This window comes from Nerophis lumbriciformis, linkage group LG24, assembly GCF_033978685.3.
Source record: "Nerophis lumbriciformis linkage group LG24, RoL_Nlum_v2.1, whole genome shotgun sequence".
Lineage (NCBI taxonomy): Eukaryota > Metazoa > Chordata > Actinopteri > Syngnathiformes > Syngnathidae > Nerophis > Nerophis lumbriciformis.
The window spans coordinates 26,938,958-26,955,275 of NC_084571.2; the positions used below are offsets into that span (position 1 = coordinate 26,938,958).

The following is a 16,318-nucleotide window of genomic DNA, read 5'->3' on the forward strand; positions in this document are numbered from 1 at the left end:
AAACAGCCACACCACAATTTAGTTATTTGTGGATTTTTCTTTGCATCTCAAACAATTTTCCTGGCAGTTGTGGCTGAAATCTTTGCTGGTCTACCTGAATCCCTGATTTTCCTCTTCTTAATCAGCGTTTGAACACTGCTGATTGGCATTCCCAATTCCTTGGATATCTTTTTATACCCCTTTCCTGTTTTATGCAGTTCAATTACCTTTTCTCGCAGATCCTTTGACAATTATTTTGCCTTCCCCATGACTCAGAATCCAGAAACATCTGTGCAGCACTGGATGAAAGATGCAATGGTCTGTCAGAAGCCCAGAAACTCACTGACCTTTTATACACACACATTAATTACAAACAAACAGGTCACAGGTGAGGATTGGAACCTTGATTAGCCATTCAAACCTGTTTGTGTAAAACTTTTGTGCATGTTATCAGATCAAAGTCACTGGGGTATGTAAACTTTTGATCAGGGTCATTTGGGTACTTTCTTTTGTCATTTTGATTTAAAAAGAGTAAACAGTTGTTTGCCCATAAAGAGCTTCACACAACCATTTAGCATGAGTGGAAGAAAGGTTTTTGTGTTATTGACATTGACATAGATTCCATCCGTTTATCTCCCATGTAACTATGCTTTTATTTTTTTACTAGCTTGCTCAAAGAGGGGCGTATTTTAGAAGTGTTGTACTAGTGATAAAGATCTTTTTAGAAGATCTGAAGGGGGAATTGTCAGAGGCAGATATTTACATATATCCGTATTTAAGTGTTACTTCTTTTATTTCATAATCATATTACAAAACAGCTAGTGTTTTTCTTCCAATTGTGGTCTTTTGGTTGTCTGCAAATACTGTGTGCTAACCTTGAGTGAGGAATGTAAGAAAGAGAGATACTCCTTTCTCTTATCTATCCTTATGTCCAGGTGCGGAGGTCAATGGGCATGTGTTTGGGCTGGAGGGACAAGACTGCGAGGGTGAGAGGGAGAGAGACTTGATAGGGGAGAGGGTTTTTCATTGGAGGGGGGCAGACCATCTTAGCGGCGGGATTGAATGTTCTATGCTGGACTGGTCTCAATATATTTACAAAGCTTTGCAAATATATTACAAAATACCTATTCTGTCTCCGGTGGTTTTTCTACTCAGCTTTAAGTGTCGTAAAGAGCTTGGGAGCGACTTGCGACTTGAATTCCCTGGGAGGAACAACTGGTCCAAACGCAACAGTTATCATTCATATTCTCTGAAAAATGGCCAAGAAATCATAAATTCTCCCAGGGTATGTAAACTTATGAGCACGAATGTATATATATATTTATGTTATATTTATGTTATATAATATATATTATTATTATTATTATTATTATTATTCATTGTTCACATTTAGTGCATGTAAAATGTCAATTAATGAATGACAGGGCGCTCCGCATACAATTTATCCCACATGTATTCTTAGCCCCTTCCTGCTCCATCAGTGGGGGCCGGGCGTAAGTTTTGCTGGACGTAGGTTTTCTTTACATGGCTGTACTGTACCCACGGTAATGTGAGAGAGAGCAACAAACTGGATTAAAATGGATCGTACAAAATAAAAAAATGTAACTGTACCCTATGTGAACACACCAACATATACCAGGTGATGGCATGAAAAGTCATTTTTGATCGTCTCACGGCCGCTATCCAGGCTATTCTAAGTCTCTTTATCAGCTTCATAACCCGACTTCCTTTGGCTTTGCTTTAATCGCTGGAAATGAGAAGAATCTCACCAAATCCTTGTTTTTCCTGAAGCGATCTTGACCATAATTGTAGCAGTCAATGGTGTCACATGAACTATTAAATTACCATATTTTTCCGACTATAAGTTGCTCCGGAGTATAAGTCGCACCGGCCGAAAATGCATAATAAAGAAGGAAAAAAACATATAAGTCGCACTGGAGTATAAGTCGCATTTTTGAGGGAAATTTATTTGATAAAACCCAACACCAAGAATAGACATTTGAAAGGCAATTTAAAATAAATAAAGAATAGTGAACAACAGGCTGAATAAGTGTACGTTATATGAGGCATAAATAACCAACTGAGAAGGTGCCTGGTATGTTAACGTAACATATTATGGTAAGAGTCATTCAAATAACTATAACATATAGAACATGCTATATCAAATCAAATCAAATCAAATCAACTTTATTTATAAAGCACATTTAAAATTTACCACAGGGGTAGCCAAAATGCTGTACAATGGGCAGGTTAAAAGATAATACGAGTACCGAGCAAACACAACACAACACAAACAAAACACGATAAAAAATAAATAGATCAAATAGAATAAATAAAACATAAAAACATAAAAACAGGTTCACAGCAGGTGTATTATGGGGCGCCATTGTAGGATGGATATCACTCAGTGTTAAAAGCCATGGAATAAAAGTATGTTTTTAAGAGAGATTTAAAAACAGGAAGAGAGGAGGCTTGTCTAACACTCAGAGGTAGGTCGTTCCAGAGCTTGGGACCAGCAACGGCGAAAGCTCTGTCACCTCTAAGCTTCAGCCTTGTGTCAGGGACCGTCAGTAGCAGCTGATCGCTTACCAAACAATCTGTCACTCCTAATCGCTAAATCCCATGAAATCTTATACGTCTAGTCTCTTACGTGAATGAGCTATATAATATTATTTGATATTTTACGGTAATGTGTTAATAATTTCACACATAAGTCGCTCCTGAGTATAAGTCGCACCCCCGGCCAAACTACGAAAAAAAACTGCGACTTATAGTCCGAAAAATACGGTAAGCACAAAGTCTTGCATTCAGCCATGTAAATAAGCGAGTCCGAGTCCAGCAAGACCCACAATGCAGTGCGTTCCCACATCACACTTTCATGCCCAATGATGGCAAATTGACCCAGATATTCTCATTGGCCCCTATGGTGCCCAGTTTTAGTGCTGGGCCGGTAACCAGACAAAACCGGATTAAACCTCAGTTGGAAAAGTGCCAGAAACATATGCAACTTTGTTATACTACAAGCCAAAAGTTTGCTCTGATTACTGCTTTGCACACTGTTGGCATTCTCTCGATGAGCTTCAAGCACACCTGTGAAGTGAAAACCATTTCAGGTGACTACCTCTTCAAGCTCATCGAGAGAATGCCAGGAGTGTGCGGTAAAAGTAATCAGAGCAAAGGGTGGCTATTTTGAAGAAACTAGCTATATATATATATATATATATATATATATATATATATATATATATATATATATATATGTCTTAATAAGGTTATCCAAAAAATAGTGCTCGATACCGTAGTAGAGCGCAATATATGTATGTGTGGGGGGAAAAATCACAAGACTACTTCATCTCTACAGGCCTGTTTCATGAGGGGTTCCCTCAATCAAAAATCTCCTGATGATTGAGGGAACCCCTCATGAAACAGGCCTGTAGAGATGAAGTAGTCTTGTGATTTTTTTCCCCACACATACATATATATATATATACATATATATATATATATATATATATATATATATATATATATATATATATATATATATATATATATATACTCGGTTGGGAGAGCGGCCAACTTGAGGGTTCCAGGTTTGATCCCCGCTTCTGCCATCCTAGTCACTGCCGTTGTGTCCTTGGGCAAGACACTTTACCCACCTGCTCCCAGTGGCACCCACACTGGTTTAAATGTAACTTAGATATTGGGTTTCACTATGTAAAGCGCTTTGAGTCACTAGAGAAAATATAATTCACTTCACTTCACTAGAATATAAAACATGTTTTCAGTTATTTCACCTTTTTTTGTTTAGTACATAACTCCACATGTGTTCATTCATAGTTTTGATGCCTTCAGTGACAATCTACAATGTAAATAGTCATGAAAATAAAGGAAACGCATTGAATGAGGAGAAGGTGTGTCCAAACTATATTATAATAGCAGTGCCAAACTGCCCTGTACTGTATATTCTGCACAAAAATGTTGTTTTAATACAAAACATGCATCAAATTAGATTCACAGGTTGCTGTTTTTTTCTAAATATAATGAATTGTTTCACAGAAAAATTCAAAATAAAATCTAATTCTGCCCAGGGCCCCAATCTAGCAAGTTGTGGCCCTGGGCTGTTCTATTCACACAGCCTTCTAACTCCATGCTGGTGCTTTTCACACAGAAAAAGTCTAAAAAAAATTGCAGAGTATGTTTGTCAGATGCAACTTGCATCCACTTATATCTTTTACACAGAATTCCCCGTAAGTTAAACAATGGTCGCATGTGTGAGAGTGAACATCTACTGTTGCGTCTATTTTTGTGTGCCTGTTGTCATGATTTAACCCCCCCCCCCCCCCCCCCACCCCACCCCACCCCTGCCACGAAAAAACACCTTCCTGTCCACCCCACCCCCCTCCTGCTGAGCTGATGATTGACTACACAAACACCCCCACTCCCACCTGTCTCCTCCACCCACCCACAGAGCATGAGATGGAGTGGCTGTGCAGGCGTGGCCGTGTCGGCCATGAGGAAAGCCTTCAGCCACTACAGCCTCACCTCCATCTCCTCGCAGGTCAGTGGCCCGAGGGGCATGATGGGAGGGGCCTTTCCAACCCGACTCAGCGTCAGACCCGTCGGACTGTGAGCTGAGGATGTTTTCCAAACAAAAAACAAACGTTAGCGATGCTTAACGATGTATTGTCGGCAAATTAGCGTCATCATCAACGCTATCGCCCGTCGTCCATTTGTAGCGTCTGATGTAATCCTCCAAGAAACAGGAAGTAGAGCAACACGTAACTGTTTTGTTTTTTTAATTAATTTTCCAACGTGTCTTTTGACATATTAACATTTTATTAACTGTATACTCCAGGGGTCGGCAACCCAAAATGTTGAAAGAGCCATATTGGACCAAAAATACAAAAACAAATCTGTCTGGAGCCGCAAAAAATTAAAAGCCATATTACATACAGATAGTGTGTCATGGAATTAAGAGGACTTAAAGGAACCTCAAATATAGCTACAAATGAGGCATAATGATGCAATATGTACATATAGCTAGCCTAAATAGCCTGTTAGCATCGATTAGCTTGCAGTCTTGCAGTGACCAAATATGTCTGATTAGCACTCCACACAAGTCAATAAAATCAACAAAACTCACCTTTCATGCACAACCTTAAAAGTTTGGTGGACAAAATGAGACAGAAAAATAAGTGGCATAAAACGTCGGAGAAAGTTATGCATGTAAACAAACTACGGTGAGTTCAAGGACCGCCAAAATTAGTAGGACAAAACGGCGCTCGCCAAATACTCGAATCAGTGAAGCATGTTTAATATAAACAGTGTGCTTTGTAACAATTAGGGAGGTTTGTGTCATGTTTGTCCTCCTACAGAAACCATATTAAAACAAAAATAGATTTTTTTCCCCTCATCTTTTTCCATTTTTCATAAATTTTTTGAAAAAGCTCCAGAGAGCCACTAGGGCGGCGCTAAAGAGCCGCATGCGGCTCTAGAGCCGCGGGTTGCCGACCCCTGGTATACTCCCTATTTCAGGCCTGGGCAATTATTTTGACTCGGGGGCCAAATTTAGAGAAAAAAACTTGTCTGGGGGCCGGTATATCTATTTTTAGGAACATTAATACAAAACTTCACAATAATGTCTGATTGAGTGCTAAAAACTAGGGGTGTGGGAAAAAAACGATTCAAATTCAAATCGCCATTCTCACGTTGTACGATTCTCGTTTTTCAAAAATCGATTTTTTTTTTTTTTTAATTAATCAATCCAACAAAACAATACACAGCAATACCATAACAATGCAATCCAATTCCAAAACCAAACCCAACCCAGCAACACTCAGAACTGCAATAAACAGAGCAATTGAGAGGACACACAAACACGACACAGAACAATCCAAAAGTAGTGAAACAAAAATGAATATTATCAACAACAGTATCAATATTAGTTACAATTTCAACATAGCAGTGATTAAAAATCCCTCATTGATAGTATCATTAGACATTTATAAAAATAAAAAATAAAAAATGAACAATAGTGTCACAGTGGCTTACACTTGCATCGCATCTCATAAGCTTGACAACACACTGTGTCCAATATTTTCACAAAGATAAAATAAGTCATATTTTTGGTTCATTTAATAGTTAAAACAAATTTACATTATTGCAATCAGTTGATAAAACATTGTCCTTTACAATTATAAAAGCTTTTTACAAAAATCTACTACTCTGCTTGCATGTCAGCAGACTGGGGTAGATCCTGCTGAAATCCTATGTATTGAATGAATAGAGAATTGTTTTGAATCGGGAAAATATCGTTTTTGAATCGAGAATCGCGTTGAATCGAAAAAATCCATTTATAATCGAATCGTGACCCCAAGAATCGATATTGAATTGAATCGTGGGACACCCAAAGATTCGCAGCCCTACTAAAAACGTGATAACAGACCGCCTTAAAAAAACAAAAAGGAATTTAAAATGTTTTCACTGAATTAGACACCCAGAATTTACATAAAAATAAAGAATGTGGGATTTAAAATGTTAATAACTATGAATGATAAAAGACTGAATATTAACAACATATGAACGTCACACCCCCTCTCCATCCACATATTTTACAATCAAGCAAAACACAACAAAAATGCAACAAACAGTGAAATATGAACTCAAGGGGTACAAAATAAAAACACCTACAATCTGATATATCTGATATATCACTATGCTTTAGAATTTTGTTGTAAAAATCTCCTTCCGCATCTGTCCCTGACACCCACATTTCAGGCTCTGGAAACACTCTGTGGAAACGCTCCCCGCCCACACTGCTTGGTGTCTCGTCTGAGCTGCTGTGACGTACATTACCATAGTAACTAAGTAGATTACCGTAGTAACTAGTACATCATGCAACAGCGCAGATTCCGACCATTGAAATACTTTGTATAGTTCAAGACTTACGGTCATTAGAAAACATCACTGCACATCATAATGGCAGCTACACTTTCCATCTTAAAGATCTAAAAAGATTATTTGAGAGTGTCCGGCGGGCCAGATTGAAAAGCTTAACGGGCCGCATCCTTAATTTGCCCAGGGCTGCCCTAGTTTATCGATTTTATCATTTTTTTTACCAGATAAATGTTTGTTTATTCCATTTTTGCTTCCTACCCGTCTAGTCAGCTAGTTGGCAAGCCAGCCAGCGAGGATGGCGCTCCAACTTTTACACATAAACATTTTTAAAAATGGTAGAATTTACTTGCATTTGATTGATTCGTAGGGGTGTAAAGGTACACAAAAATGTCGGTTCGGTACGTACCTCGGTTTAGAGGTCACGGTTCGGTTCGTTTTCGGTACAGTAAGAAAACAACAAAATATAAATTTTGGGGTTATTTATTTACCAAATTTGCAAAATTTTCCACCAAAAATATTTTTCTTAGTGGAATATTTGATGTGAAGTTGGATAGGTCAATAATTCATAATAACATTGATTTTGATTCAATATTATGCTTTGAGCAATGACAGTTTGAAAGAAAAGAAAACAGCTTTGTTTTATTAGTCAACATTGCAACTTTTTCTCAATGACATTTAACCTTTAAGCTTTTTTATTTCACTTTTGTTATCCATCCATCCATCCATCTTCTTCCGGTTATCCAAGGTCGGGTCGCGGGGGCAACAGCCTAAGCAGGGAAGCCCAGACTTCCCTCTCCCCAGCCACTTCGTCCAGCTCCTCCCGGGGGATCCCGAGGCGTTCCTAGTCCAGCCGGGAGACATAGTCTTCCCAACGTGTCCTGGGTCTTCCTCGTGGCCTCCTACCAGTCGGACGTGCCCTAAACACTTCCCTAGGGAGGCGCTCGGGTGGCATCCTGACCAGATGCCCGAACCACCTCATCTGGCTCCTCTCGATGTGGAGGAGCAGCGGCTTTACTTTGAGCTCCCCCCGGATGACAGAGCTTCTCACCCTATCTCTAAGGGAGAGCCCCGCCACCCGGCGGAGGAAACTCATTTCGGCCGCTTGTACCCTTTCGGTCATAACCCAAAGCTCATGACCATAGGTGAGGATGGGAACGTAGATCGACCGGTAAATTGAGAGCTTTGCCTTCCGGCTCAGCTCCTTCTTCACCACAACGGATCGATACAACGTCCGCATTACTGAAGACGCCGCACCGATCCGCCTGTCGATCTCACGATCCACTCTTCCCTCACTCGTGAACAAGACTCCGAGGTACTTGAACTCCTCCACTTGGGGCAAGATCTCCTCCCCAACCCGGAGATGGCACTCCACCCTTTTCCGGGCGAGAACCATGGACTCGGACTTGGAGGTGTTGATTCTCATCCCAGTCGCTTCACACTCAGCTGCGAACCGATCTAGTGAGAGCTGAAGATCCTGGCCAGATGAAGCCATCAGGACCACATCATCTGCAAAAAGCAGCGACCTAATCCTGCAGCCACCAAACCGGATCCCCTCAACGCCTTGACTGCGCCTAAAAATTCTGTCCATAAAAGTTATGAACAGAATCGGTGACAAAGGGCAGCCTTGGCGGAGTCCAACCCTCACTGGAAACGGCTCCGACTTACTGCCGGCAATGCGGACCAAGCTCTGACACTGATCATACAGGGAGCGGACCGCCAAAATCAGACAGTCCGATACCCCATACTCTCTGAGCACTCCCCACAGGACTTCCCGAGGGACACGGTCGAATGCCTTCTCCAAGTCTACAAAGCACATGTAGACTGGTTGGGCAAACTCCCATGCACCCTCAAGGACCCTGCCGAGAGTATAGAGCTGGTCCACAGTTCCATGACCAGGACGAAAACCACACTGTTCCTCCTGAATCCGAGGTTCGACTATCCGGCGTAGCCTCCTCTCCAGTACACCCGAATAGACCTTACCGGGAAGGCTGAGGAGTGTGATCCCACGATAGTTAGAACACACCCTCCGGTTCCCCTTTTTAAAGAGAGGAACCACCACCCCGGTCTGCCAATCCAGAGGTACCGCCCCCGATGTCCACGCGATGCTGCAGAGTCTTGTCAACCAAGACAGCCCCACAGCATCCAGAGCCTTATGTTTTTGTTTATTTTAATAGTATTTTTAGAATGTGCCGTGGGCCTTTAAAACATTAGCTGTGGGCCGCAAATGGCCTCCGGGGCACACTTTTGACACCCCTGCTATAGATAATAAATAATTAAATCTATGGATAAAAAGCAGAGCCTGGCGACGCATGCGCGTTTATCATAACTCTCTCTCTCTCTCTGTCTCTGCCCCTCCCTCACCAATGCTGCTGCGCGCACAATTTGTTTTGTTTTTAACCCCTTCTTAACCCTGAACGTACATTGAAAATACACGCAACCCTAACTCAAAATGCCGGACATTCGAGGCATTTAAGAAACTCCGCCCTGACAGCTCCGCAAAAGAGGACGTATAGTCAGTCTATCGTAGCCCGGTCGCTGCTAGCAACTAACATGCCTCAGTGTGCATTGTTTACACAACGTGTGTTACGCTACTTAATATGTCTGTGTGGAAACTCGTTCGGTACACCTCCGAACCGGAACCCTGTACCGAAACGGTTCAATGCAAATACATGTACCGTTACACCCTTATTGATTTGTGAATCAGAATCAGCTTTATTGGCCAAGTATTTTCAACACGCGATAAATTTGACTTGGTAGACCGAAAATAACGACTAACTAAAAATATAAACAAGTTTTTTTAAATATCACATTTTTGAACGGCCAATAGAACAATATTGCAGTGGCGAATAGAGCAGAGAGCAAAAAGGATGACAACGTGAACATGAGTTAGTACATTCAGTGACAGATTACTTCCCGAATTATTTCACAAAATGAAATATTGAATGTATAATGGAAAATATGTCATTATATCATTCACAAATCAATGCTGTCTGGCAACATAATGCTAAAAAAGCAGGCGCCAAAGGACACTTCTCACGTTAGCTAGCTGTCGTGTTTTGTGCTCTTAGATGTTATTCGTCATCTTCTCATTATTGCTCCACTACAATGCACACAAAGATGGCCGTCTCCGCTGCTTATTCCCTGCCAGAAGACATTGAAATATGAACATAGACGTAAAAACAGAGACTTGGTCACCGCGCATCTTGAACATAACTAGCAACAACAACTTTTGCCCCTTGAAGACATCATAAAGTAGTAAATGCACGTCAGCGAAGCTAACTGGACATTTTATTAGGTACCCCTGCACAATGTAACAAGGTCCAATAAAAGACCTGTCTGAACAATTCTCAAATATTTAGAATTGTTATTAGGTTGCATGTGTAGCTAATGAAGTGTTGTAGCCCAGGGGTGTCCAAACTTTTTCCACTGAGGGCCACACACTGAAAAATTCAAGCATACAGGGGCCATTTTTCATTTTGAAAAGCAATACAATAGATTTTTTTTAATCTTTTGGGCTCCCTTCAAGTTTGGTCCCAGGGACCCAGAAGGATCTCAGTCTTAACATTTTTAAACATAAGTTATAAATAGTTTTATTTATATATATATATGTATATATATATATATATAGTCGGAATATACGTTAGGTCAGGAAAAAACACAGAGGCTATATCATCCCTGCAAGCCTGTTTTTTCAGGTTTCCCTGCTCATCAGGGAATTTTATAAAAAAGGGAAACAGGATTGTAGGGATGATATAGCCTCTGTGTTTTTTCCTGACCTAACGTGTGTGTATATATATATACACACACTGTTTTTTTGTTTGTTTTAATTCAACGTTTACACTAAATCTCTATCAACTTCAGGTCTATCTGTCAGTATAAAATAAAACAAAATATATATAAAATTTATAAATATAGAATTTTATTTTAAAAAAAGGGAAACAGGCTTGTATGGATGATATAGCCTCTGTGTTTTTCCTGACCTAACGTGTATTTATATATGTATATATATATATATATATATATATATATATATATATATATATATATATATACTGTTTTTATTTGTTTTTGCTTCAACGCTTACACTAAATCTCTATCAACTGTCAGTATAAAATAAAACAAAATATGTATGTATATACGCTATTTATTTAATTATTTTTTTTTATGTCAAAGAAAACACAAAATATACATTATGTTCCCCCAAAAAAATATTAAAATTGGAATATTTAATGTGAAGTAATGGGTCAGTAATCTATAACACCATTGATTTTAATTCATTATTACTTTTTGAGGAATGGCAGTTTAAAAAAAAATCCTACTCAAATTCTTGGAGATCCAAACGGGCCCGAATCTTAAAATTGTTTAAAAAAATAAGTCATACATTTTTATTTTTTTTACTTTCAACACTTAGTCTCTAGATCAACTTTAGCACTACCCGTCAATTATAAGTTTTTTTTTGTTTGTTTTTTAAATACTTTTATGCACTTTTTGTCAAAGAAAACTTAGTTTTTTATATGGCAAACACACAAAGTATGCAATATTTCCCCCCAAAATATTTCTAAGTGGCATTTTTGATGTGAAGTAATTCATAACATTGATTTTGAGTCATTATTATTTTTTGAGCCATGACAGATTTAAGACAAAAAAAACAGCCTGCATGGCAGCTTTGTGTTAATAGAGTCAAGATTACAAATTAGTTTGGCTACATTTCTCCTGTTTGCTTTTTTATTCCACTTTTTTTAATTAATTTTTTTATTGTATTGTTTTAAAGTGCCGCAAAAATTATCAGCAGGCCGTAAATGGCCCCCAGGCCGCACTTTGGACACCCCTGTTTTAGCGTTAGCTTGTTGTTGTGTTGCCATGCATGCAGCTAGCGCATGGCCGCTCATGGGGAAGCATGTTTGCTGTGGTGAAACATGTCCTCTCCGTGTTTTGTGTCTTCTCCAGACCAAACTGGCCTTGCACAAGCAGCTGACCAAGACCTTGACCACGGGCTTCCTGCCCGGCCCCCTCACGCCGCCGACCCTGTGCACGATGGCCGCTAACCCGCTGGCGCTGCGCCACCCAATGGGCGCCGCCGCCTTCATACAGACACCCTTCCTGGGGCCCGCACTGTTCCGGCCCGTGCCGGGGCCTCTGCGGGCCGCGCACGCACCATTCATCTTCTCCCCCTACTAAACCCATGTGACCACCCTCCCCCCTCCCTCCCCCCCATCACTCTCCCCTTCTTACCGAGCCCACCCCCTCCTGACAAAGGTCACACTCAAAACTATGCAGTCTGCCTGACTTGAGACGGACAGCGCCCCCCACCTGTCACGCCTTCTTCCTGCTGCGGCGGTCGCCGGCGAAGGAGCAGGCCGCGCCTCCAAGAGCCGCATTTATAGCCATTCATCGGGGGCCGCGGGGGGTTACATGCTCGGGATCGTACGTTTAGTCTCGCTGGACGTTTCGTGCTGTTGACACAAGTCAAGCTCCCTTTACTTGATGCCCTTTTCAAGCCTTTTCAACATTTTCCTGTCGCGTCCATTCTGCCCCAGTCTACCTTTAACACACAAACACTGACACACAACCACACACAAGGAAACACAACAACACACAAGGACACACAACAACACACAAGGACACATTTCCTCACTTCTGGGTGAAAGGCGGGTGTCCTAAAAGGAAGCTGCGCCTGTCAGTCATCACCCAGGGCTCTGGTTGATCGTCAATAATCATTCATGTGTTTCATGTTGGATTGATGGGAGCCTGTTTTCACCACTAATACTAAAATACTCCAATGGGAAGTCAGAATTATGAGATAAAAAGTCATAATCATGAGTTAAAAAGTCAAAATTAAACGTAATAAACCCGACATTAGGGTATAAAAAGTACTAATTAGAAGATAAAAAGTCATAATTATGAGAGAAAAGTCGAAAATTATGATTAAAAAAAAGTCGGAATTATGAAAAAGTTGAAATTATGAGATAAAAAGTCATAATTAAGAGATCCATCCATCCATCCATCTTATTCCGCTTATCCGGAGTCAGGTCGCGGGGGCAGCAGCCTAAGAAGAGAAGCCCAGACTTCCCTCTGCCCAGCTACTTGGTCCAGCCCCACCCAGGGGATCCAGAGGAATTAAGAGATAAAAATCGAAATTATGAGATAAAAAAACAAAATTATGTAATGACAAAGAAAGTCATAGTTATGAGATAAAAGTAATTATCATGAGATAAAATGTCGAAATTATGAGATAAAAAGTCGAAAAAATGTATTACCAAAAGTCGAAATTATAAGATTTTAAAAAGTCATAATTATGAGATAAAAGTCATTGTCATGGATAAAAAGTCGAAATTATAAGATTTTAAAAAGTCATAATTATGAGATAAAAGTCATTGTCATGAGATAAAAAGTCGAAATTATGAGATAAAGTCATAATTATGAGATAAAAAAAAGTCGAAACTATGAGATGAGAAAGTCATAATTAAGAAATAGAACGTCATAATTATGAGATAGAAAGTCGAAATTATGAGGTAAAGTCATAATTATGAGATAAAAAGTAAAAATTTTGAAATGATAAAGTCATAATTAAGAGATAGAACGTCATAATTATGAGATAGGAAAGTCATTATCATGATGTATAAAGTCAAAATTATGTATTAACAAAAATCGAGATTTTAAAATTTAAAAAAGTCAAAATTATGAGACAAAGTCATAATTATGAGAGAAAAGTCGAAAATTATGATTAAAAAAGTCGGAATTATGAAAAAGTTGAAATTATGAGATAAAAAGTCATAATTAAGAGATCCATCCATCCATCCATCTTATTCCGCTTATCCGGAGTCAGGTCGCGGGGGCAGCAGCCTAAGAAGAGAAGCCCAGACTTCCCTCTCCCCAGCTACTTGGTCCAGCCCCACCCGGGGGATCCAGAGAAATGAAGAGATAAAAATCGAAATTATGAGATAAAAAAACAAAATTATGTAATGACAAAAGTCGAAATTATAATAAGAAAGTCATAGTTATGAGATAAAAGTAATTATCATGAGATAAAATGTCGAAATTATGAGATAAAAAGTCGAAAAAATGTATAACCAAAAGTCGAAATTATAAGGTTTAAAAAAGTCATAATTATGAGATAAAAGTCATTGTCATGAGATAAAAAGTCCAAATTATGAGATAAAAAGTCGAAACTATGATATGAGAAAGTCATAATTAAGAAATAGAACGTCATAATTATGAGATAAAAGTCATTATGAGATAGAGAGTCGAAATTATGAGGTAAAGTCATAATTATGAGATAAAAAGTAAAAATGTTGAAATGATAAAGTCATAATTAAGAGATAGAACGTCATAATTATGAGATAGGAAAGTCATTATCATAATGTAAAAAGTCAAAATTATGTATTAAAATAAAATCGAGATTATAAAATTTAAAAAAGTCAAAATTATGAGATAAAGTCATAATTATGAGATAAAAAGTCGAAATTATGAAATGAGAAAGTCAGAATTAAGAGATAGAACGTAAAAATTATGATGTATAAAGTCAAAATTATGTAATAACAAAAATCGAGATTATAAGATTTAAAAAAGTCATAATTATGAGATAAAAAAAAGAATAATTACCATATGAAAGTCATCATGAGATAAAAAGTTTAAATTATGAGATAAAGTCATAATTATGAAATACAATTAATTATCATGATACAAAAAGTTGAAATTACGAGATCAGAAAGTTTAAATTATGAGATAAAATGTCAAAATTATGAGATAACAAAGTTTAAATAATGAGATAAAAAGTCATGATTATGAGATAAAAAGTCTAAATTATGAGATAAGAAATGTAAATTATGAGATAAAAAGTCCTAATTATGAGATAAAGTCCTAATTATGAGATAAAAACTCAAAATTATGAGATAAAGTCATAATTATGAGATGAGAAAGTCATAATTATGATATAGAACGTCAAAATGATCAGATATAAATTGCATAACTGTACTGCACTCTCATGATTTTAACTTTTTATCTCATAAATATAATTTACTATTTGGGTGGCGACTTGTCCAGGGTGTACCCCGCCTTCCGCCCGATTGTAGCTGAGATAGGCTCCAGCGCCCCCCGCGACCCCAAAGGGAATATGCGGTAGAAAATGGATGGATGGATGGATATTTTCTTTTTTTTAGTGGCAAAAAGGGGCTTCTAAAAATGTGCTTGTATTTGATGAGAATAAGTGAAAAGTCCCGGGAACCCTGCAGTAACAATGTTTGGGTCCAGGTGGTGGGAGGAGCCTAATCGCTGCTGGACTGACAGCTGGATGCGTGGCAGAGAACAAATCACAGCGCCATGGCAACCACATTTCTTGTTTAAAGAGCACCCCTGACATCGCTCAGAAAAAAGCCATACTTCTTGTTTTTGTGCATGTTTTATGAACGCAACGAAAAGATTCCATGACATTTAAAGCAATACACACACACCTGAGGCCTCACCTTGCTTCACTCACAACCTCTTAGTTTAGGCTCCGCCCCTTGTCCTGGGTGTCAAACCAGACTGTTAGTAAGAACTTCACCAAAAAAAAAAAATCTTCAAAGGAGCACATCCTAGGCATTTTCTCTCATTGTGCAATATGTAAAGGTGTGTGTGTGTGTGTGTGTGTGTGTGTGTGTGTGTGTGTGTGTGTGTGTGTGTGTGTGTGTGTCGTAAAGCGCTCAGTCCTCGTGCTACGTTCAGCCCGCCATGATCTCCCGCCTGTCCGTCAAAGCAGCCGACCTCACTGTTGGTTTTATGGAGCGTTCCCAGTTCAATGTTGAAACCTATAGAAGAACTATTAGAACTTTTATTATTATAGCCCATAGATCTGTGTGACAAACACCAGGTTGTCCTTTATTGAGCTGTCCTTTTTGTAAGAGAACATATTTAACAGTACGGTGTATGATTTAAGGCCTTTTGAGGGATGAAAAAAAAAAAAGCAAAGAAAGTACGACATCCCATTAGGCAGGCCTTCTCAGGGGTGACCAGGTTGAGCCAACGCTAACGCCGCCATCCACATTTCAGGGTACCGCTCGTTAAAGACGACCGTACCGCCGTCAGCACAGCCGCGGATGGATTTTGGAAAATAAAAGCTTTTAGAACTTCTTAAACGCTCGTCTTGATTTAGTGTGTGTGTTTTTTTGTTTGTTTTTTTAATGGTGACGTGTTTATAGAACTCAAAAACAGGATCCAGGTTGAGCTTCCTTCCAGCCGGGAACGCCACGGAGGACGCAGAGTGAGTATTTGCAGCTGGGGGGTCCCGAGTGCGGCCGGGGGGGGTCATTGTGGAAATAAAATTGCATAAAAAAGTAGAAACTCATTGTAAAAAAATTGGGAAAAATAAATGCGTATGTATATATATATATATATATATATATATATATATATATATATATATATATATATATATATATATATATATACATAGTCAGGGTTT

General features: G+C 39.0%; 1 protein-coding gene across 4 annotated transcripts in view; it reads left to right on the plus strand.

The window, feature by feature from the left end:
* The window catches only part of znf385c (zinc finger protein 385C), a 409,652-nt gene extending 393,696 nt beyond the window's left edge, over nt 1-15,956 (plus strand). For 2 of the 4 annotated variants that reach the window (XM_061981849.1, XM_061981851.1), the window contains 2 exons: nt 4,451-4,540; nt 11,827-15,956. In XM_061981849.1, coding sequence (XP_061837833.1) covers nt 4,451-4,540; nt 11,827-12,057 — 321 coding nt within the window. In that variant the 3' untranslated portion in view covers nt 12,058-15,956. The remainder of the gene's footprint in view (nt 1-4,450; nt 4,541-11,826) is intronic. The other 2 variants (XM_061981850.1, XM_061981852.1) reach the window with 2 other exon arrangements.
* The last annotated feature ends 362 nt before the right edge of the window (nt 15,957-16,318 follow it).